General features: G+C 35.9%; 2 protein-coding genes across 5 annotated transcripts; one reads left to right on the top strand and one right to left on the bottom strand.

Moving 5' to 3' along the window:
* The first annotated feature begins 1,080 nt into the window (after positions 1–1,080).
* LOC104109654 (uncharacterized) lies at positions 1,081–5,445 on the top strand. Of its 4 annotated transcripts, none has more exons than XM_018775415.3 (12): positions 1,083–1,413; positions 1,564–1,675; positions 1,920–2,032; positions 2,136–2,255; positions 2,498–2,718; positions 2,932–3,014; positions 3,109–3,195; positions 3,769–3,849; positions 3,955–3,987; positions 4,096–4,149; positions 4,239–4,280; positions 4,397–4,467. In XM_018775415.3, exons 1-9 carry the CDS (start codon positions 1,249–1,251, stop codon positions 3,963–3,965), a joined length of 993 nt encoding a protein of 330 aa, XP_018630931.1. In that variant the 5' UTR covers positions 1,083–1,248; the 3' UTR covers positions 3,966–3,987; positions 4,096–4,149; positions 4,239–4,280; positions 4,397–4,467. The 4 variants fall into 4 exon arrangements, with proteins under 4 accessions (XP_018630933.1, XP_018630931.1, XP_018630932.1 ...); XM_018775416.3 differs by having other exon boundaries at positions 2,132–2,255; positions 2,526–2,718; XM_018775418.3 differs by lacking the exons at positions 1,083–1,413; positions 1,564–1,675; positions 1,920–2,032; positions 2,136–2,255 and adding exons at positions 4,797–4,867; positions 5,040–5,445 and having other exon boundaries at positions 2,576–2,718; positions 4,397–4,475.
* On the bottom strand, positions 5,313–7,046 carry LOC104109655 (endochitinase A). Its single transcript, XM_009619007.3, has 3 exons — positions 6,549–7,046; positions 6,121–6,274; positions 5,313–5,851 (listed from the first exon to the last, which is right to left on the bottom strand). The coding sequence occupies exons 1-3, from the start codon at positions 6,988–6,990 to the stop codon at positions 5,458–5,460; spliced, it is 990 nt and encodes a 329-aa protein (XP_009617302.1). The 5' UTR covers positions 6,991–7,046; the 3' UTR covers positions 5,313–5,457.
* Positions 7,047–21,721: the final 14,675 nt, after the last annotated feature.

Below are 21,721 nucleotides of genomic sequence, written 5' to 3'. Positions count from 1 at the left end.
GCCCATCAAAAATAACCAAAGGAATAATAGTCACAGCTTTGCCATAACCTTTACTCTATTTTTGGCGTGTTAGGGCCACAAATGAAAATCTTGGAATCGAGCGAAATTCCAATTTTATGGTCCTAATACTTCAAAAACGGGGAACGATCATGGCGAGGTGATGACTATTGTTCCTTATATCGTTTGTGATGGTCCGACAAGATTTTAGGTGGTTTGGGTCTAGTCCCCGGATGCAGATGGCATGAGCTATAATAACACACGTAAATCTAAAAATCGAGTGGAATTCCAAATTTATGGCCCTAAAATGGCAAAAAAAAAAATGAGGAATGATCATAACGAGGAGATGACTATTTTTTCTTAAATCATTTTTGATAGTCCGAAAAAAGTTTATGCGATTCGAGTCCGGTTGCCCGGATGCATGCAGATGGCGTAGGTTATAGCACACGAAAATCTAAAAATCAGGCAGAATTCCAGTTTTATGGCCCTAAAATACCAAAACACGAGGAACGATCATGACGAAGCGATGACTATTGTTCCTTAGGTCATTTTTTATGGTCCGGCAAAATTTTAGGTAGTTCGTGTCCAGTCGCTCGGATGCATGCAGATGGCGTGAGCTATATATAACACACGAAAATATGGGAATCGGGTAGAATTCTAGTTTTATGGCCTTAAAATGCCAAAAAATGAGAAATGGTCATGGCAAGGCGATGACTATTGTTCCTTAGGTTATTTTTTCTGGTCCCGCAAAATTTTAGGCGGTTCAGATCTAATCGCCCGGATATAGCACATGAAATTTTGAAAATCGACCTGAATTCAAGTTTTTTAGCCCTAAAATGCCAAAAAAGATGAAGAAGCCTTGACTATTGTTTATTAGGTCAATTTTTATGGTCCCGTAAAATTTTATGCAATTCAGATCCGGTAGCCCGGAATCATTTAGTGTGTTTAGGTGACACACTAAAGGGTTGGAAAGTGGCTATATTGAACGAACTAAAAAATAAGTGGTAAAGTGAAAAGCTGATACGAGTTTAATGTATTTGTTTTAGACGTTTGGCTGCATGTGCTACAATACTAGTAGCATTCCCCATTTTTTATCACGTGCATGTTCTATATACTACTTTTGAAAGCATGGCAATGCAACTGGTTTCGAATTTCTTCGTTTTCAAAGGAAAGCATAACTTGTTGTCTGCTTTCGTTTTTTTCTTTCTTCACACCTCCAATTAGTCTTCTCAATCCAACAAGAACAATCAAATGGATAAATTGGCCGACTTGAATCACCTGTTTGTGACAGTGTTTCTAGCAAATTTTGCGTTGAATGTGATCCCTCCTGCTATAACTGATATCACCGTTGGCGCACTCTGCCCTGCTCAAGACGAGTGCTCTCTTGCCATTTATCTTTCTGGTTTCCAGCACGCTGTCTGTACCACTACCTCTATCTTTTCTCCTTCATTCCTTTTACACAATTATACTGCGCAAAAATCAAGTTTAGAACCTATTCGCTTATTTAGTCATTTCGACAAACACAAGGCATGCATTATCTGACTAGAGTGATTCTACTGATTTCAGATCTTAGGACTGGGATCAAAGCTGATGCTGCCATTGCTTGGACATCTATCTGATATATATGGAAGGAAGGCTTTGCTCACAGTTCCGGTGGCTGCCTCCATTGTTCCGTCAGGTAATTAATAATTATGTTAGAAGAGGAGCTTTCGAGCAACAGTCAAAGCTGTATCCATATGACCTATAGTGTGAAATCAGTGTAGACTGTCTACATTACGTCCCTTGGGATGCATTCCTTCCCCAACCCTGCGTAAACACGAGATGCTTTGTGCATCGAGCTATCATATCCTGTCCTTGGGGTCACTCAATTGAAGATCCGATCCGATGGCTCTAAAGTGATAATTAAACAAAACGTTTTGCAGTAATATTGGCAATTGGGAGGTCAACAAACTATTTCTATGCTTACTATGCGATAAAGACCTTCACTGGCATGGTCAATGACAATGGAATTGAGTGCCTTTCTATTGCTTATGCGGTAATTTGTTACTATTATTAACTTTTCAAAATCCTAATTTAGTGTAGTACAACAACTTCCCTCTTCCTTCCTTTAATTTTCTAATGCAAGATTTTCTAGGCAGCTAGCATATCAGAAGAAAAGTGTGTTTCTGCAATTGGAGCTGTTGCCCCGCATAGGCTCAGCTGCATCTCTTTTTGGTACTATGGCTGCTCACTTCCTCTCCACTGCTCACATCTTTTTGGTTAGTGGTCCCATTTACTTTTACTTAAATATTATATTTGTATTGAGAAATTTATTAAATATGTATAAATATTTAATTACGAACCTAATAACTAAGACAAGCTATGAGTTTTGTAGCAAATTCAGAATCCGTAAATTTCAAATTCAGGCTTCGCCTCTGGTCAGATAGTATCATATAAAATATAATACAGGAAACACGTAATTTGTTTTACTTAGTTTCTTTCTTTTTTTTCTATAATGAAGGTGGCAGCAATTTCTTCAATGGTTGCAGCAATATACATGAGAATATTTCTAGAGGAGACGAGCAACCATATTCGCAGTGATGATGCTCTAAATCAACCAATATTAGGGGAGAGCGGTGCAGAATGTTCTCAATCTGGAAGTAATGACTCATCAAAAATAGTATCACAGAGCTTTAAGAAAGTCCTACCACTCAAGGATATTTTCTGCTTGCTCAGGAGCAGGTAAGATATTGTATATTATCATTTGGTTGAATAATTTGACGTCAAATACATGGCTAATTAGACTACCATTATTTGACATTAAGCGCATGTCCGATTTGCCAAAATAGTGCAATTTTGGAGGATACAATACGACATTTTTGTAGAGTTCAAGCAAATTAGAGTAAAACCCCGTGAAAGCAAATATTATCATCATCCTTTTAATTTTTGTGGCAGCGTAACTCTTTCGCTAGCAACAGTCATTGCTTTCTTGAATAGTCATGGGGAAGGCCGAAGGTGGACAACAAACTCCATTTTTGGTGCACATTCTATAGCGCCCTGAAGTGTCAATAACACATAAAGTGATGATTCCTTAACTTCTGAAGTTTTTTGGTTTCACTATATATCTTGTAGTACTTCTTAAAGGCTCGACTTCAATACAACAAAGACAACTTTGCTGTTTTAATGCTTATTGGCTACAGTGGAGCAGCAATTGGGCAGGTTCGTTTTCAAATATTTGAGTTTTCTTTACAGAGTACATAATTCAACTATTATAACTGGAATAAGTGGTACATTCTGTCGCACATGTCTTCTAACACTATGAATTCACGTATTTTCACTAAATTTTATTATTCACTATAACAATAAAGTCACAAAACTATTTTTTAACATATTAAATTAATAAAACTTTACTCAATATAACTGTAAAGTGATCACTAAATATATTTGTGTGTCATATTAAATGAAATGAATTTCACCTACTATAAAAGTAATAGAACTTTATCCACTAAAACATTAAAGTCACCACAAGTGATAGGTCTTGTTGTTATAGTGGATAATTTAGTGACTTTACTATTATAAACATGGGTAGAGTTCAGCTACTTTGAAATGACAGAAAAATAGTGACTACACTGTTGTTACGGGGAAAGTTTAGTGAATCTACCGTTATATTGAGAAAATTTTAGTTATTTCTTTAATGTGACAAATAAAGTTTTGTAACTTGCTATTATAGTGGATAAAGTTCAGCGCATACTAACCCTTATTTTCCAAATACTGTGTGTTACCTTGATGCAGTTATTCTTGATGCCTCGGTTGGCTCCTATAATCGGAGAGGAGGCAATTCTCTCCTTAGCCTTCATTGCTGGATTCATAAACGTATGAGCTTCTTGGAATTTATCTACGTTTCAATTACCTCTGTGTAACGCACGCGCACTAATAAATTAATAATAACGTATTGAGATAGTTTTTATTGTTCTACAGATGCTAATTGATAGCATTGCATGGGCAGTCTGGGTAAGCTCGAGCTTTTTAACAGCCAAACACATTGTTTTTTTCATTTTAGTATACTTCAAATTTCAAGATATTGATATTCTTTATGTTTTAACATTTTCATGGTTTCAGGTTCCTTATGTTGCTAATTTATTGCCTATCATTGCCTTCCTAACAAGACCGGCTGTGAGTTTTCCTTGTTACTTCCAGAAAGTTAAACGCTTATTATAAGTTGTATCGATTATTAGATCTGATAAAGTGTTTATAAATTGTAGTTACAAAGCATTGTTTCGAAACAAGTTGGGCCAAATGAGCAGGTGAACAATTTAGATGTTTCTAATTAACAATGCATTTTATTATGATCATTTACCTTTATTTTCGTGTTGGATCAGTATTTTCTAAAGAGTGCTATATATCACTATTAACGTAATAGGGAATTGCTCAAGGGTGCATTGCGGGAATAAGCTCATTCGGCAATATTCTTTCTCCATTAATATATACTCCTCTAACAGGTAAGTTGAAGCTTTATATATCAAAGTTTTGTATCTTAATTATTGCGACAATTTGCTGTTTCATCCATGCTTTATGAGGTTAATTAGTGTATTATTAATCTACGGGCTGTTGATTGTCAAATAAACCATCTCTTTAAACAAGCTAGAACAAGTCATACAAGGAGCAGGTTATGTGACATAAAGAGAAATTAATCTGTTTACTTGTGACCCCTTTAAATTTTGCGTGCTGCAATTAGCTGTATTTCTAATAGCACACTGACTCTGTTGGATTTGCAGCTTGTCTGATGTCAAATTAATTAACTGTATTTTCTTTCCCTGTAGATTTATTTTTATCTGAGAGGGCTCCCTTCAATTATCCGGGATTCAACTCGTTCTGCGTCCGCCTTGCTTGGGTAAGCACTATACTAAAGAATCTGATTGAAGGCTTAATTAAAGAGTTTACTACCTTTGCAATAACATACATGATACATCTACCTTCTTGTTTTTCTTTTTTCTGTTCCTTTTTATTTTCCTAGAAGTAATTGCGCAAACTTAATAATGATTTTCCATATATATCTTGTGCAGTTGATAGTTTTTATCCCTAGTATGATGATACAGTTTGGTTCCCATAATTCAAGACTCAAAATCAGAGACGGTGGCTGCAGCTCGGATGCTTAAATTTTGAGGTTAGATTTTTTTTTTGACTGATTAGTATGACTATGTATCTGTTAGGAAGATTTTCATTCACTCAAATAAAGATCTCGGTTTTCTAAATAATGAAATATAATAGTGCGGGTGGTTATTTATTTATCTGGTGCCGAATTAAACCAGCTACAGTAATGCTCATTAACACATATATTGGGACAAAGTCTTTGTTTATTATAAACGATTATAGTCGTGATCCCTTCAGGTCACAATCACACATTCACACATTCACACATTAACTTTATTCATAGCCCTAGGCCCTGCATTGCAAGGGAATACAACAAAACAGATCATGAAATTACATAGTATCGACTAAAAGTCCATTTCCAAAAGACCTCTGGTTGCCGCAATCCAGATTGTCACCAGGACTAACTCCAAGAATACTGCAATACCTCCTGTAAAACCCAATGCGATCCTGGACCCTTGAGTCAGTGCCACGACCACATTCCAAGCCACCATTGATGATGTTTGTGATGACGCCAAATCCAGGGAGGCGATTGGCTGCGCGATCACCAGCTGATGGCTGCCATCTTCCGATGATGACATCGTGGCAAGAAGGTTTTGGTGATTGAGGAGTCATCCAGAACCAGAGAGCTGACTTAAATGAGATGACTGGATCTGTGGCCACTAAATCAGGATTGTTTAGCAGGTCCACTCCTATGGCTCTTCCACAAGGCCCGTAGTTATAGTTGCTGTATTTATGTCAAAATACACTTAATTAGATCCTACAAGTTCATCATATACTTTTTCTTTTTTAATCTGTTAAAAAAATGACATTTTTTTTGTGTTGTGGAAACTATTTAACTTTACACTTCTCATAGAAATTAATCACATACTCTTATAATCATAGAAATATCATGATATTGTGTACCCACTCTCACAATGAAATATATAGTAGGTAGTAAGCATTCCGTCCCACGACTTTGGTGTAAACACTCCGTGTGGGTAAGAAGGAACTTACTGTGAAATTTGGATGGGGCCTCGTCCGAAATATTTTCGACCAGGAGCACAAGGCCACTGACCACTTGGGGTACAGTAGTCGCCGGGGCTACCTTGTTCTCTAAGCCAGCAATAACCCCATGCATATGGACCATCTGGTGCTGTTGCCCATCCTCCTGTCAACGGTTACATGGTCAATTATTGAACGCGTCAGCTTATAAAAAACTTCGAAATTTAAGAAGCATTGTGATATCTCAAAATTGGATACTCCAGTGATGAGCAGATAGAGGTCCTGAATTCAAGTCTCAGCGCAATCATTTTAAAAGGAAGTTCTATGTGTTTGTCTCATGAAATCAGAATAGACCAGTATGATTAAATAAAAGTATGATCTCTCTAATTGATTAAACTTTTGAATAAGACGATCATATAGTTCAACGTAACTAGACTTACCAGTAGTTTCATGGGAGGTTTGAGCAAAGAAAGCCGCGATTTCTCTTTTACGGGCAGTGGTATCGCCACTGGTACCAAAGCCAGGAAAAGACCGAGCAGCATTGATAAAGGCATTGTAACTGTAGAATCCCTTTCCTTGGCATGCATTATCGTTGCGATGCTTAAGCATCTGATCAAACATGGAACTTGAGATGATACTGCCGAGGTCCCCACCACCGGGTGGGGTGGGGGGTGTAGGTGTGGGACCACCAGGGCACTGGCTCTGGCAATTGCCAGGGCCACAGTAGTCATTGGTGTTACCACACCAACCAAATTTGCTGCAGCAGAGACCCGAGGGACAACGCGCACCTCCGGCCTGGGAACCACATTGTTCTGCCGAGGCAGAAAGCAGTAGGAGAGAAAATAGTAGAGAAGAGAGAGCTGTGAATTTACAAAGCCTCATTTTAATGTAGTAGTAAACTGGTGAAATGCAAGGTATTTATTGCTAAGGAAGATGCTGGAGACATGGCTTAATTAATGTCTATTTTAGTTGTTGAGAGGACTGACTTTCTGACCAAATCAATTGTTGAATAACCAAGGCTCGAATTTCGGCTAGTTTGGACATAGATTTAATTAAAATTTGAAAAAAAAGTTTTTGAAGTTGTTTTGAAAAATAATTTTTGAAAGTTGTGTTTGGACATACAACTTTTGGGAACTTGAAGTTTTTTGAAATTTGTTTTTCTAAAACATGATCATATTTTATAAACAAACAATATTTTCAAAAAGAAATTAAAAGAGTAAAGTCAAAATCTATGAGCAAACCGGAGCTCAGTCCTATCTTTCTTATCCAGAAAATTAATTCAGTAGATTACGCCGACAGGTTACATATATTATGTGGCGGCTCTTACCTTTTTATATATTTTTAGATTTTTTTCTTAGTGGCGGCTCTTAGCTTCATCCCAGACAATTCTCGACATGTATTTTACAATACTTTAAGAGTTAAGACTGGAGACTTAATCAGGACATAGATTTGGTTAAAACTAGAAAACAAAAATTTTAAAATTACGTTGAAAAATAGTTCTGAAATTTGAATTTATGTTTCGACGTGTATTTTATTTGGAAAAAAGTTAAAATCTTGTGTGTGGAAGAAAAAATTTCACCCAAAAACTGATTAAATTACATGAACAAAAAATATTTTAATTTTTAATTTTTTTTTTTTTTTTTTGAAAAAAAGTAAGCCAAAATCTATGTCTTTAATTTGGAGCTTAATTCCTAGACTTTTGGTTTTGGCAAAAGCAAATTCGAGTTACGCCAGGTGTTTCTTGGGTTAGATAAGTGCGTCTTCTAAAAGTAGTCAATTACATGTTTAGACTTCTTATAGGATTTGCTAAAGTCTTATGGATATAATATAATATTTCCACTGATAATGTTTCCTATGTCCTAGAAAGATAGCTGAATTTAATTTGAGTGTTATGATTAAAGTTGGACTGTGATTTTTTATTTTATTTTCAAATAAAATTTACATATTCGATTAAAACCACACAAATTAGTATAGGAGTAATTTTCATAATTAAAAATATGTAGAAATGTATCTAATTCTTTGAATAGGAACCACTGCTCCTTTTAAATGGGTCTCATTCCGCATGAATCCGGTTTAGTTGAGACCCTATTTTAATATGTTGAGATATGTTTTGATCAATTCTACGGCAGCCCTAAAAAGAAAGCCGTTCACGTTTCTTCATGTGCAAAATCAAGTCAATCACAGAATAATATCCTAAATTACTAGTCTATGATCTCATAATTTGTTCAGTAATGTATTTCAAAACTTAGGTGTCGATATTTGACCGAAATCCTCTTCTGTTTCGTGTTTTAAGTAAATTGCTTATATTGCATCCACAATTATTTGAGCCTCAGCTAGCTTTATATTTATAAATCCAATATGTAGCTCCTCTTCCTCCTTTTGGTTCATTAGATATAATTAAAAAGAATTGAGAATTTGCAATTTCTTATTTGCCTCCTTCTGTTAAAATACAATATTGGTGTCTTTTGAACTGATATAGTATCTAGTAATAGAGAGTCCAATTGACTATAAGAGTTACACTAGCTCAACTTGGACTAAAAACTCTATCCTTAAAAAATTTAATCGCATCAAATCAAATTAATTAATGAATGCAAGATGTATGTCAATCATACACATGTTTGGTCTTAACTATGGTAAAGTAATATGTATTTATACTTTAACGTTTAACTGCTAAAACTAATTACATAGAGGAATTTCCTCGTGTCCCTTCGTAAATCAGAGGCGGACCTATGCTATATCGAGAGGGGTTACCGACATCCGTAAAGTTCGGTAAATTTTACATGTATACATGTATGTCTTTAAAAAATAGCAATATATTAGTAGTTGACACCCTATATACAAAACACATTTTGATTGAATTCAAAAGTGCACCCCTAAACTTTAAATTCTGGAATTGCCTCGATCGGGAAGATCCGATAAAAAATATCGACATAGTTTCCGAAGTGAGTGTCATAAGACTCTCCTCTCCCCATTTATAGCCAAAGTCTGATCCAACCCCAAGCACATGAAGAGCTAAATTTAGACCAAAAAAATTTGAGGCAAATTATTACTTTCTCCGTTCTAATTTATGTAACACTATTTTCTTTGAAATATATTTAAAAGAGATGGACACTTTTCTCTAGAGGGTGATTTATAGACGGGCTATGGTCTCTATAATTTAGGTGATTTTATAGAGGGTGTATGATTTTACCAGCTTTTAAGGACTACCATAGTTTTTTTAAGATTACAAATTTTAAAAATCTATATATTTCTCTTAAACTATATATCCGGTAAAAGGCTGAGATAAATGAAATAGGGGATCTACTAATAATATGATTTAATTAACAAATTCACTGACAAAACATGCAATTTTCTCGCAGCAACGTAGGTGTTATGATACCTAATGCATGTGTGGTATCCGCACATTATATTAATTGATTGTTTCACACATATTAAGAAATTTATATTTTAGCATTAATTAATATTGAAATTAATCATATTAACCTTAATTTGTTCATTGACAATATAATAAATACTCTCAAACTCTTTACTCCAAAGGTAACTTTGAAAAAAAAATAAGTTAATTCTTTCTTGAAAAAATCAAATATTGTGAACTAATAAAAATATCAAAAAGTCAATTAAGGTCGACCGGAGAGGGTATGATTTACGCTTTCGGAGAGAGAGTAATGAATGTAGAAAATTTGAGGCTAACGAGGACTTCATCCAAATACATGTATCCTTGTCATGCATTATTGCTGTAATGACCGAAGTGTAGAGCTGTCAAAACGGCCAACACAACCCAATCCAACCCGGACAGGCTTTTAAATTTGGTGGGCTAAGGCGGGTGGACCTGTCATCTAAATGAGCCTAAAAATGACAAGCTTAATCCAGTCCTAAGAGGGTCCGGGCTAGGACGTGCCGGCCCTTCAATTTTTTTAGAAATTTTTTTTTTCAAATTTTTAAATAATTTTTCGTGACATAGTCTCTTAATTATATGAATGACTTCCGTTTGTTTAGAGAGTACAAGAATCTTGATATTTGACAAGGAATCTCATAATTGAAATACAAATTCTCTATATCTTTAGCTCTTCTTTATTAATGTTACATGAATATTTTTTTAATACTTTTCTTTTACTTTCATAATACATCATATGAAGCTCAAGGATTGCTTCAATAAGTCTATATGTTGAGGTTTTTAAATTTAGGTTTTAAAATCATTTGTTGATTGTTGATTTTATCATTATATGTAAGGATCCGACTTATTATTTTGAACATTTACTCTCCTTCCAACTATTTGAAGTCTTGAATAGCTTCATATGATGTATTATGACTTGTGTGAATCGTCGGTTTTGATTCGTATGGAGATTTCAGACTTAGGCATATGTTCGGATTTGGATTTGGAAGTCCGTAGGAGAATTCGACGCATTTTGGTGAAAGTTGAAAAATGGAAGATTTTAAGAAAAATGTCGACTGAGAGTTGACCTTGATGTATCGGGCTTGGACTTCAATTCCGAAAATTTGAATAGCTTCGTTATGTCATTTACGACTTGTGTGCAAAATTTGAGGTCATTCCGGATCGATTTGTTATGTTTCGGCATAAGACCTAACTTAGAACGAGATTATCTACATATATATAAGGTGTTATGTGATGCACAACCTATCAAATAAAATATCTTCGAGTCTAGTTTCTAACGCTTCAAACCGTTCGTCATTTGGACATTTCTACAAGAAGTTATGACCAAATTACCAAAGGCTGACAGAGGAGACTGCGGATGCGAAGCATCCGGAGCCGCATCCGAAAAAGGGGCTGGCAGTGAAGTGCTGCCATAGCATCCAGAGCAGCATCCAGAGCAGCATCCGAAACTCAGAAATCTGGGCCTATAGATATAATTTCGGGGTTCATTTTTCCCACTTCATTTGGACGAATTTTGGAGCTCTTCTCCACTCTCTCAAGACCACCAACTCCTCTCTTCTTCAAGGTAGCAATCCCCCATTATCTTGATGTGAAATTCCATTATTTCTACACTAGTATTGATGAAATCTACACATAAAATACTTAGATCTTCAAGAAATTTCTTCAAGAACTCAAAGGAGGGTTTTGCAAGATTTCTTCCAAAAGGTAATCCTACACCCTTAGACTTACATGTATGGATATATTATGGGAACATGAGTATGAATTAAGTATTAGAATGTATTGCATGGTGATTGGAAGCCATAAGTTCCCAATTTAACTACATAACCATTGTAGAGATTGAAAGATGATTATTTGATGGAATTTTATTTGTTGGGTGTGGATGGATGGTCATATATGTGATGTTAGATGTTATGAATTGTTTAAGAATGATGGTGGGATAAATTATTGGTAAACGATAGTAGTTGGATGAACTAATTCTATGGTTAAGATATGTAGAGATTCATGCCTACTAGGTATTTGATAAAATGCCTAAATGACCAAAAATCTGGAAACTTGTTTACTAATATTGGTGCAATTATTTTGCATTGTTGTAGATTGAAATTTGTTTAGTGTGGTGGACCATCGTAGTATTATTAAGGGGTGAATTTCAGATTTGAGCCGTCCGAAGGTGGCTTCACTCACGAAGATCATTTAAAACATTGACTTAGTTTCGTCGAGGTAAGTGTCTTGCTTAACCTAGAGTGGGGGAATTACCCCTCAGGTATTGAGTATTATGTGTAAATTGTGTAATTGAAATCCATGTACGCGAGGTGACGAGTACGTACTTGATTTATATGTGCAAATTTTATGGATTAAAAATCCTTAGACGCCCTTATGTATTAAATTGGAAAGTATTGGCAATTATTAAATCCTCTATTTGTCATGCCTAGATCCTTGTTTGTTGGAATTATTTTTACATGATGATTTGGTGTGATTGCCACCTTGATTTTTATGTGAAATATTATTTTGTTGAGTTGTTCACTTCCGGATATTTTGTTAAGATTTTTGTACACATTATGGTTGAGCCATGGGCTCTTTATTGTAGAAAATAATGTATTGTTGATTTATGTGGCAAGTTGTAATATTTAGGCACTTGATGTGCAATTTGTAATATGTTGAAAGATTTGAGCACCTGATGTGCAATCTGTGATATGTTGTAAGATTTGAGCACTTGATGTGCAATTTGTGATAAGTTGTAAGATTTGAGCACCTGATGTGCAATTTGTGATATGTTGAAAGATTTGAGCACCTGATGTGCAATCTGTGATATGTCGTAAGATTTGAGCACTTGATGTGCAATTTGTGATAAGTTGTAAGATTTGAGCACCTGATGTACAATTTGTGATATGTCGAAAGATTTGAGCACCTGATGTGCAATCTGCGATATGTTGTAAGATTTGAGCACTTGATGTGCAATTTGTGATAAGTTGTAAGATTTGAGCACCTGATGTGTAATTTGTGATATGTTGAAAGATTTGAGCACCTGATGTGCAATCTGTGATATGTTGTAAGATTTGAGCACTTGATGTGCAATTTGTGATAAGTTGTAAGATTTGAGCACCTGATGTGCAATTTGTGATATGTCGAAAGATTTGAGCACCTGATGTGCAATCTGCGATATGTTGTAAGATTTGAGCACTTGATGTGCAATTTGTGATAAGTTGTAAGATTTGAGCACCTGATGTGCAATTTGTGATATGTTGAAAGATTTGAGCACCTGATGTGCAATCTGTGATATGTTGTAAGATTTGAGCACTTGATGTGCAATTTGTGATAAGTTGTAAGATTTGAGCACCTGATGTGCAATTTGTGATATGTCGAAAGATTTGAGCACCTGATGTGCAATCTGTGATATGTTGTAAGATTTGAACACTTGATGTGCAATTTGTGAAATGCTGTGATATTTGGGCACTTGAGGTGCGACTTGTGAAATATTGTGATATTGATACGCATGCGGTGAGATAAGGGTGACTTGAAACGCGTGGCTAGTAGGGGAACTACTAGAAGCCATGCGGTGATATAAGGTCAGGGTGTTGAAAACGCATGCGGTGAGATAAGGGTGGCTTGAAACACGTGGCTAGTAGGGGAACTACTAGAAGTTATGCGGTGAAATAAGGGTGGCTTGAAACGCGTGGCTAGTAGGGGAACTACTAGAAGTCATGCGGTGTGATAAGGGTGGCTAAAACGCGGGATGCTATTTCGAAAAAATAATTTCTTTAAAAATTTAATGTGAAGGCTCCCACGGTGATATAAGTAAATGAGATATTGTGAATTTATTTATGATTTGGGACTACGAGGCGGTACCTCGGGAGTGCCCTGTTGATATTTCTTTATTCATGTTCTTACCTTGGGTGATTTGGTTTTATTTAATATGTAATTTCTTGTCTTCTTCTGTGGTGTACTAGTTGACTTTATTATTATGTGTTTTGTGCTCCTAGTTGTATTGTGTAGACTTTGGCTTTTTAGCACGAGACTCTAAAGAAGTATATTTCTAGTTTTTCTTATTGATTTTCAATGATTGAGTTGATTTAAATAAAAAAAATTATTATTATGTTTTAAATTAAATAGTTTTATAACCAAACCAGTAGTTTATCTGATGCTTTGATATAAGTGCAAGGATATTTTTTTCACCCAAATGATTTTAAAAAATAAAATAAAATAAAATTCAATTCTTTGTTGATTTCTTACTTGATTTAAAAACTTTTAAACTCACTTTAGTGGAAATAAATTGATCATGTGGATCTTATATACATTGAGAATATTGGCATGTGAATTGTTCGTGTGATTGTGATATGAAATCTGGACACGAGGTGTTGTGACTAAATGATAATGATATTTGGCATGTGAGTTATCTGTGCAGTTGAGATATGAAATGAGGGCACAATGTACCGGAGAAATATAATGATTTAATAATGGGCTGAGACCCGTATTTATGAAAAATATGAAATTGGGTTGAGACCCGTATTTTTATTATTATGAAATGAGGTGTCACATGGTGACTTTTTAATTGAAGAATTATATTCAAAATATTTATTTGGAAGGATTTCTTTTTATTTAGAAAGTATTATATAAAAGAATTATATTTGAAAGATAATTATTTGAGGATAATTATATTTGAAAGAGAGTTAATTGGTAAAATTATATGTGAAGGATATTTAATTGAAGAACTTAATTTAACTGGGTGTAATTGTATTTATTAATTATTGAGCGATATTAAATGGTGATCTTATGGTCTTACTATGCATATCATTGGTTGTTTTATGTTGCCTTGTTGTGATATCACTGGTTGAGCTGTTGTTATCATTGTTAGTTATTTTTCAGTACCATTGTATACTGCTATATTGCACAGGGTATTAGACTAGTGAGTGTCTTAACTGTACCTCGTCTCTACTCCATTGAGGTTAGTCTTGATACTTACTGGGCACCGCTGTGGTGTGCTCACTCTACACTTCTGTACATTTTTATGCAGAGCCAGATATTTAAGATAACAGACTTGAGCAGAGTTAAAGTGGGGTCTTAAGGATTCAAGGTAGAGCTGCTTGGTCGTCGCAGTTCCTTGGAGTCCTTTCATTTCATTGTACTGTTAACTTGTAATCAAACAGTATTATATATTCGGTTCTCGTGGTCATTCTATGTATTCAGTTAGAGTTCGTGACTAAGTACTACCAGTCTTGGGAGGTTGTATATTGTAATTATTTCCGCTGTTAGTTTTGGTTACTTATTTAATTTTAAAAAATGGCTTCAAAATTGCAATGAAAATCGGCTTACCTAGTCTTAGAGACTAGGTGCCATCACGACGCCTGTGGTGGGATTTTAGGTCGTGACATTATCGTCCATAAAATTTTTAAAATTCATAAAATTTGCTAGTGTTGTCAATTTTCTTTGGGTATTAAACTTGACCTTTTTGATACTGAAGAGCAATTAATTATTAATAATATATTAAAGTAACCAAACTAATCATTGACCACTTAAAGTAATATTTTCAAAAACAAATTATTGGCCACTTAAAACTTTCTTGTTAATTAAGCAAAAGAAAAACCAATCTTGTCATACTACATGCATATTAAAAATCTAAATTCTAGTTGATATGGAAAGGTAAATGAGCAATCTAAGGTTGGGAATGTTAATTACAGTTAATAGTTGTCACACCTCCTCCTCCCCCTCCCCCCCCCCCCAAAGATATGTATATATTGTCGCGAGTTAAAGAGTTTTTCCAATTCAAGTGACATTTTTGAAGTAGGGATTATTTTAGGTGTTCTAAGTCACCTTTTATTTGAATCCCTATTCAAAAGAAGATTTGACTCTTTTATTATTAGTCTGCGAAAACAAAGTCCGGGTAAGGAATTTTGTTGACCGGGGAGAAGGTGTATGGCATTCCCCGAGTCTCGTGATTCTAGTACGGTCGCTTTATTGACTACAACTTGGCTTGAATTAATTTTGAATAAACTGTGATTTATTGGTTTCCATATTTTATCTATCCGCTTTTAATTATTAAAATATAAAATTATCTTTGAAACGAATCACGTGTGTGAATCCGTTTTGTTTATTGTGCCAAAATTATGTCACGCGTACGTGTACACAATTAATAACATTTTTATTATATTAAGATTGTTTTGGCCAAAGTTGCGCGAACACATACTTCGAATTTAATTTTGGAAATCATAATTATACCATGCGAACGTATACATAATCGCGATAAACTAATTAAAAGTGCGCCTAAAGCACTCCAACATTGTTCATTATTCTTCCTAAACTTTGAGAATATTATAAGGTCATGAATTATGGAATTACTTGTGGAAGAAGTGTATGATTTTAGATATTTGAATAAATAAACCATCATATACCAATACCTTACAGCCCAACAATTGAAGCCCAAACATATTAGGGTCCAAATCTTCCCAACTTTAAAGCAAGTTTGAATATCATATTTCCATAAATATGATTAAACATATAGCATTTAAGGACTAATTTATATTATTATTTATAAACTTTAAAGGCAAATAAATAAAATCATATAAAATAAGATAAAAAGAACGGAAGAAAGAACAAACCTTTAATGCAGAATTTCCAATTAAATGAGTCTCCAAGAACATGTACAATAACTCAGACGAACGTCGAACAAGCATAAGCGAAGAAGAACATCAAAGGTAGTGAACAGAGCTCCAACAGAATCCTCGACCTCGACTATTGACTCCACTGTTTGGCGTGTAAAAGGGAAAGTTATGAAGTATTTTTGTTGGGTTTTGGATAATGAATTGCTGGATTTTTTGAAAGAAAAACGAAGAAAGAATGACACAAGTGGAAATTCCCTTAGCATAAAAGAAGAAAAACATTTCTCTCAATTCCCTCCTCCCTCTTTCTTTTTTTCTCTCTTTTCTCTCTCCTCTCTTTTCTCTTCTATTTATAGAAAAAATTTTCAAATTTTTTTATATTTTTTTTATTGTTATATTTTTTTTTTAATAAAAACAAATTTCACTTCCCATTTTCCTTCTTTTTAAAAAAAATAATATTCCCCACCTTCATTTACTTTTATTTTTTAATTCCTTACTTCCCCTTTTTACCTTTTTTATATTCAAACCGAAATTTTTAAAAAAATATTTAATTTTTTTTTTTTTATTTTAAATAAATATAAAAATAAAAATAATATTAATAGTAATAATTGACAGTTTAAATTAATTTTTTAATTTTTTACCCTAAAAAAAAGTGTAACAAAGCTAAAACTGTAGATTAAACCCCTAAAAATATTTACATAGTAGAATTTGATAAAAATTTAAATATGGTCAAAATTTAGGTACTCACAACATGCCCCTCTTTGTTTGGAAACATGGAGAGTTTTCAGGCAAAGACAAAGTGAGTCATGTAACTAATTTTTGAACATATCTTTATTCAAAGGGAAAGAAATATAGAGAAGAGAAAACAGTGCAATTGGGTCTTGGTTTTGGACAACCTACATATCCCGAGTTTAAGGGAATCACGTCGTGTGTAATTCAAGGATGAAGAATGTAATGATAGAATGATGAGTTGGAGAGTCGAGTGAGGTTCTGTCGAGACTCCGGTCCGTGGTCCTGTTATTACATCAAGATCAAAAGAAACTAAACAAGTCTATCAGCTATCAGTTACAAGATTCCTATCTATAAGCCTTCTAAAACTTGATATTGAGTCTTGACTGGTTCTTCACGCAGACTCTGATATGAACTTTGACGCTATCTAGTTGCGGGTGCTAGTTCATTCTTCTACGGTTTCTTCTGATCAAAACGAAAAATGTAAAGCTCGTAACTTCAGTCGTCTTGAGCAGTTCATATCCTTTCCATCTGCTTCTGCATTTTGATTCAACTTCTTTTTTTTTCTTTATTCTGGATTGAGAATTCTTCTTTTAGTCATCTCGAACCTGTGCCTCGAGGTAAAACCTACTCAGACACCAAAACAAATAAACAAACAAATTTTTTCTCCAACAGTTTTCACTAGAAAAATTTCGTGAATTATTGTGTACCCTTCTTGTCAAAATGATGTCTCAACTAAGGGTTGGTGTACCTTATGTTGGGAAAATACGACTAGGGAATGGTGTATCCTATATTAACAAAGATATTATGAAGTGGTGTACCCTGCATTTAAGCTCAAATCAACTAGGGAGTGGTGTACCCTACGTTACTAAAAAGAAATGTAATCAGGGGTTAGTATACTGTAATATTGAGAAGAATGTAACCAGGGGTTGATACCCTATATTACTGAAAAGAAATGTAACCAGGGGTTAGTACCCTGTATTACTGATGTGAAATGTAACCGGGGTTAGTGCCCTGTATTACTGAAAAATAATGTAACCAGGGGTTGATACCCTGTATTACTGAGAAGAAATTTAACCAGGGGTTGATACCCTATATTACTAAAAAGAAATGTAACCAGGGATTGGTACCCTATATTACTGATCTGAAATGTAACTAGGGGTTGGCGTCCTGTATTACTGAAAATTGATGTAATGAGGGGTTGATACCCTGTATTACTGAGAAGGAATGTAACTAGAGGTTGGTATCCTGTATTACTGAGAAAGAAAGTAACCAAGGGTAGGCACCCTGTATTACGAAGAAGTGCTGAATCCCTCTAGGTGAAAAGGTTCAACCTGAGCAAAACTACGTAAAACAAACTGAGCGAATAGTACGTCTACCCGAAAATATGAGCTGGATCCCCCTAGGCAAAAAGGTTCTACCTAGGTTAAGCTACGTAAAACAGGCCTGGGTGAAGAGTACTTCTACCCGAAACTATGAGCTAGATCCCCCTAGGCGAAACGGTTCTACCTGAGTTAAGCTACGTGAAACAACCTGAGCGAAGAGTACTTCTACCCGGAACTATGAGCTGGATCCCCCTATGTGAAAAAGTTCTACCTGGGTTAAGCTACGTAAAACAAGCTTGAACGACAAGTACTTCTACTCGAAACTATGAGATGGATCCTCTAGGTGAAAAGGTTCTACCTGGATTAAGCTATGAAAAACAAGCCAGGGCGAAGAGTACTTCTACCCGGAAATATGAGCTGGATCCCCCTAGGTGAAAAAAGTTCTACCTGGGTTAAGCTCCGAAAAGCAAGCCTGGGCGAAGAGTACTTCTACCCGAAAATATGAGCTGGATCCCCCTGGGGGAAAAGGTTCTACCTGGGTTAAGCTACGTAAACCAGCCTGAGCGAAGAGCACTTCTACCCGAAAATATGAGCTGAATCCCCCTAGGCGAAAAGGTTCTACCTGGGCTAAGCTACGTAAAAGAGCCTGAGCGAAGAGTACTTCTACCCGAAAATATGAGCTGGATCCCCCTAGGCGAAAAGGTTCTACCTGGGTTAAGCTACAAAAATGGGAGGTATGAAAAGTAGTGATGCATGCTGAAAGAAAAAATGGAAATTTTGAGGAACTTACCTTTGGTGACATTCGTCCTTTGAGAATCGCCATTCTGCACTACTTTTTTCCTGCTTCAAACAAAGAAAAATTGTGAGTCTTCAAAGTGGTGGTCAGTTTGTGGACTTGATGCCCTAAATAGTATGCATTCACGGCTACTACCGTCGAAGAACCGATTCTGTCAGTGTGGTACCGAGATGCTCGGATACTCTGTATCGCATTATGGAGACCTTGGCTTTCCGGCGTTCCTCCTGACTATTTCATACCTGGATGTCCAGGGTACCGCTAACCCTTGTCCCTAAGGTAAGGCAATTTTTCCTTTAAAATCAAACTTAATTGTCTTGCACCTAGTATCAGTTTGTGTTCGTAGTGCATATCAACTTTTCCCATGAAGCAAATCTTGCTTAGGCAACCTTTTCAGTTTCTTTGAGATTCTTTGTTTGGCTTATCAAAAGAGATCACAGATGGATTTGTGCCTTCGTCAATGCAGTATGTGCCCCAAATTGTGCTCGGTATTACGGGGAAGCTGTACCCAGTTTTGCAGCCATTTCTTTGCTTTGATTTTTATGCAAGATTAGACCAAAGGGACTCAAAGAAAAATTATGGGAAAAATAGAAGAGCAATTGAAAGTGAAAAAAGGAATTGTGTTTAAACAAAAGGTGTCCCTTTCGGAGAGAGAAATAAGGAGACTTATCTCGAGGTATGTGCCGACTTCAATGAATCATGACATGCATTTTGGACTAGACGGATGATCTGTCTGAGCTGTCTAATCCTCAAAATCCATCGCAAATGTTCATCTTGAAACTGTTTTGGTTATGCTCATGCCTGAGTATCGAAGACCCTCATTCGGCTAGTAGCACCCTTTGTGGGTTTTCGCTAACTGACCTCTCTCATTTCTCTGCTCACCATCGCCTTATGGTGCCCCTCTGAGTTTTCACCAATAAGACTCTCTCATTTCTCTGCTCATTGTCGCCTTACAGTGCCCATACGGGTTTTTACCGATAAGACTCTCTCATTTCTTTTTCTATTTTTTTTTTTTTTTACTAAAATACTGCATGCAGAAGGTTGCCAACGCCCTTGGCATGGGGACTTCAAACATTATCAAAGATAAATCAGAAGTTCCTAACAGGGAAAAGGTGAAAAGAACCTTGTATTGAGTTACAACTTTTGGAACCGTTTTTACGGGGAAAAAACGTAAAATAAAACAAATTCTGCCCCAATTTTTGAGAGTATTGGGAATATGGGTTTTTTGTTGTGATGGGACCGAACCCAGAGTAAGGCTGCCTACATATCCTTTCAGAATCAGGTCGGACATAGTTCACTGACTCAAAAGTTTTTTTTTTTCATTTTTGCTTTTACAAGTACTAAGGTTCCAAAAAGAGGTAAAACAAAGACGACAAATACAGCTCAAAAGGATTAACAAAAGGGTGACACCTATTTGAGATAATGAGTAGTGATAGCCTTCGTCATCTCGTTCTGAGAAAATCATGTATGAAAGTTCCGCAGTGGATATATATCAAACATAATATCTTTTGACTGCATCAGTGTTAATAGTCATGACTGGTACCCGTCCTTCTTCATCTACCAAGTGCAAGGCCCCTTTTGGTAACACTTTCTTGATGATGTAGGGTCCTTGCCAGTTCGGGGCGAACTTTCCTTTAGCTTCTACTTGGTGTGGAGTGATGCGTTTCAAAATGAGCTGGCCTACCTCAAAGTGCCTTGGGCGCACTTTCTTATTATAAGCGTGTGCCATTCTTTACTGGTATAATTGGCCAAAACACACTGTTGCTAGTCGTTTTTCATCAATCAGCATTAGCTGTTCTAATCTGGTCTTGACCCACTCGGTGTCTTCAATCTCTGATTCCACAATGATTCGGAGAGAGGGAATTTCGACTTCAGCCGGTATTACAGCTTCAGTTCCATAAATCAGCAAATAAAGAGTTGCACCCACAGATGTGCGAGCAGTCGTGCGGTATCCCAAAAGAGCAAAAGGCAACTTTTCATGCCATTGCCTTGACCCTTGGATCATCTTCCTAAGAATCTTCTTGATGTTCTTGTTTGCCGCTTCAACGGCTCCATTGGATTTTGGACGGTAAGGGGTAGAACGACGATGAATAATTTTAAATTGCTCGCATACTTCCTTCATCAAATGACTATTTAGATTGGCTGTGTTGTCCATAATAATGGTCTTTGGTATACCAAAGCGACAGATGATGTTGGAATCAACCAAATCTACCACTGTTTTCTTCGTTACTGCTTTGAAAGTGACTGCCTCTACCCACTTGGTGAAGTAATCAATGGCGACCAAAATGAATTTATGCCCGTTTGAAGCCTTTGGCTCGATTGGACCAATAACATCAATTCCCCAAGCAATGAAAGGCCAAGGAGAGGACATAGGATGTAAATCCGACAGAGGCGAGTGAATCAGGTCACCATGAATCTGGCATTGGTGACACTTGCGAACAAAACTGAAGCAATCTCGCTCCATAGTAAGCCAATAATACCCCGCTTGTAAAATCTTTTTCGCCAAAACATATCCATTCATGTGAGGCCCACATATCCCCGAATGCACTTCACTCATGATACGTTCAGCTTCTATGGAATCTATGCATCTCAACAAGTTTAAATTTGGGGTCCTTTTGTATAAAATTTCCCCATTCAGGAAGAAACCACCAGCGAGCCGCCTTATAGTTCTTTTTTGGTCTCCTTTGGCATGCTCTAGGTACTCCGTTGTTTTCAGAAATCGTTTTATGTCATGATACCATGGTTCACCATCTGGTTCTGCCTCAATTGTATTGCAATAACC

Source organism: Nicotiana tomentosiformis, chromosome 10 (genome assembly GCF_000390325.3).
Source record: "Nicotiana tomentosiformis chromosome 10, ASM39032v3, whole genome shotgun sequence".
Lineage (NCBI taxonomy): Eukaryota > Viridiplantae > Streptophyta > Magnoliopsida > Solanales > Solanaceae > Nicotiana > Nicotiana tomentosiformis.
Note: the sequence above shows the minus strand (reverse complement) of the source record. Positions and strands in the feature narration are given on the sequence as shown.

Bases quoted from the DNA above. Each gene is read 5' to 3' on its own strand.
- LOC104109654 (XM_018775415.3), top strand. From the start codon at position 1,249: ATGGATAAATTGGCCGACTTGAATCACCTGTTTGTGACAGTGTTTCTA. The intron at 2,033-2,135 runs GTAATTTGTTAC...TTTTCTAGGCAG, and splicing joins GCCTTTCTATTGCTTATGCG to CTAGCATATCAGAAGAAAAG. The intron at 3,015-3,108 runs GTGCACATTCTA...TATATCTTGTAG, and splicing joins GACAACAAACTCCATTTTTG to TACTTCTTAAAGGCTCGACT.
- LOC104109655 (XM_009619007.3), bottom strand. From the start codon at position 6,990: ATGAGGCTTTGTAAATTCACAGCTCTCTCTTCTCTACTATTTTCTCTC. The intron at 6,275-6,548 runs GTAAGTCTAGTT...AACCGTTGACAG, and splicing joins AACCTCCCATGAAACTACTG to GAGGATGGGCAACAGCACCA. The intron at 5,852-6,120 runs GTAAGTTCCTTC...ACATAAATACAG, and splicing joins GGCCCCATCCAAATTTCACA to CAACTATAACTACGGGCCTT.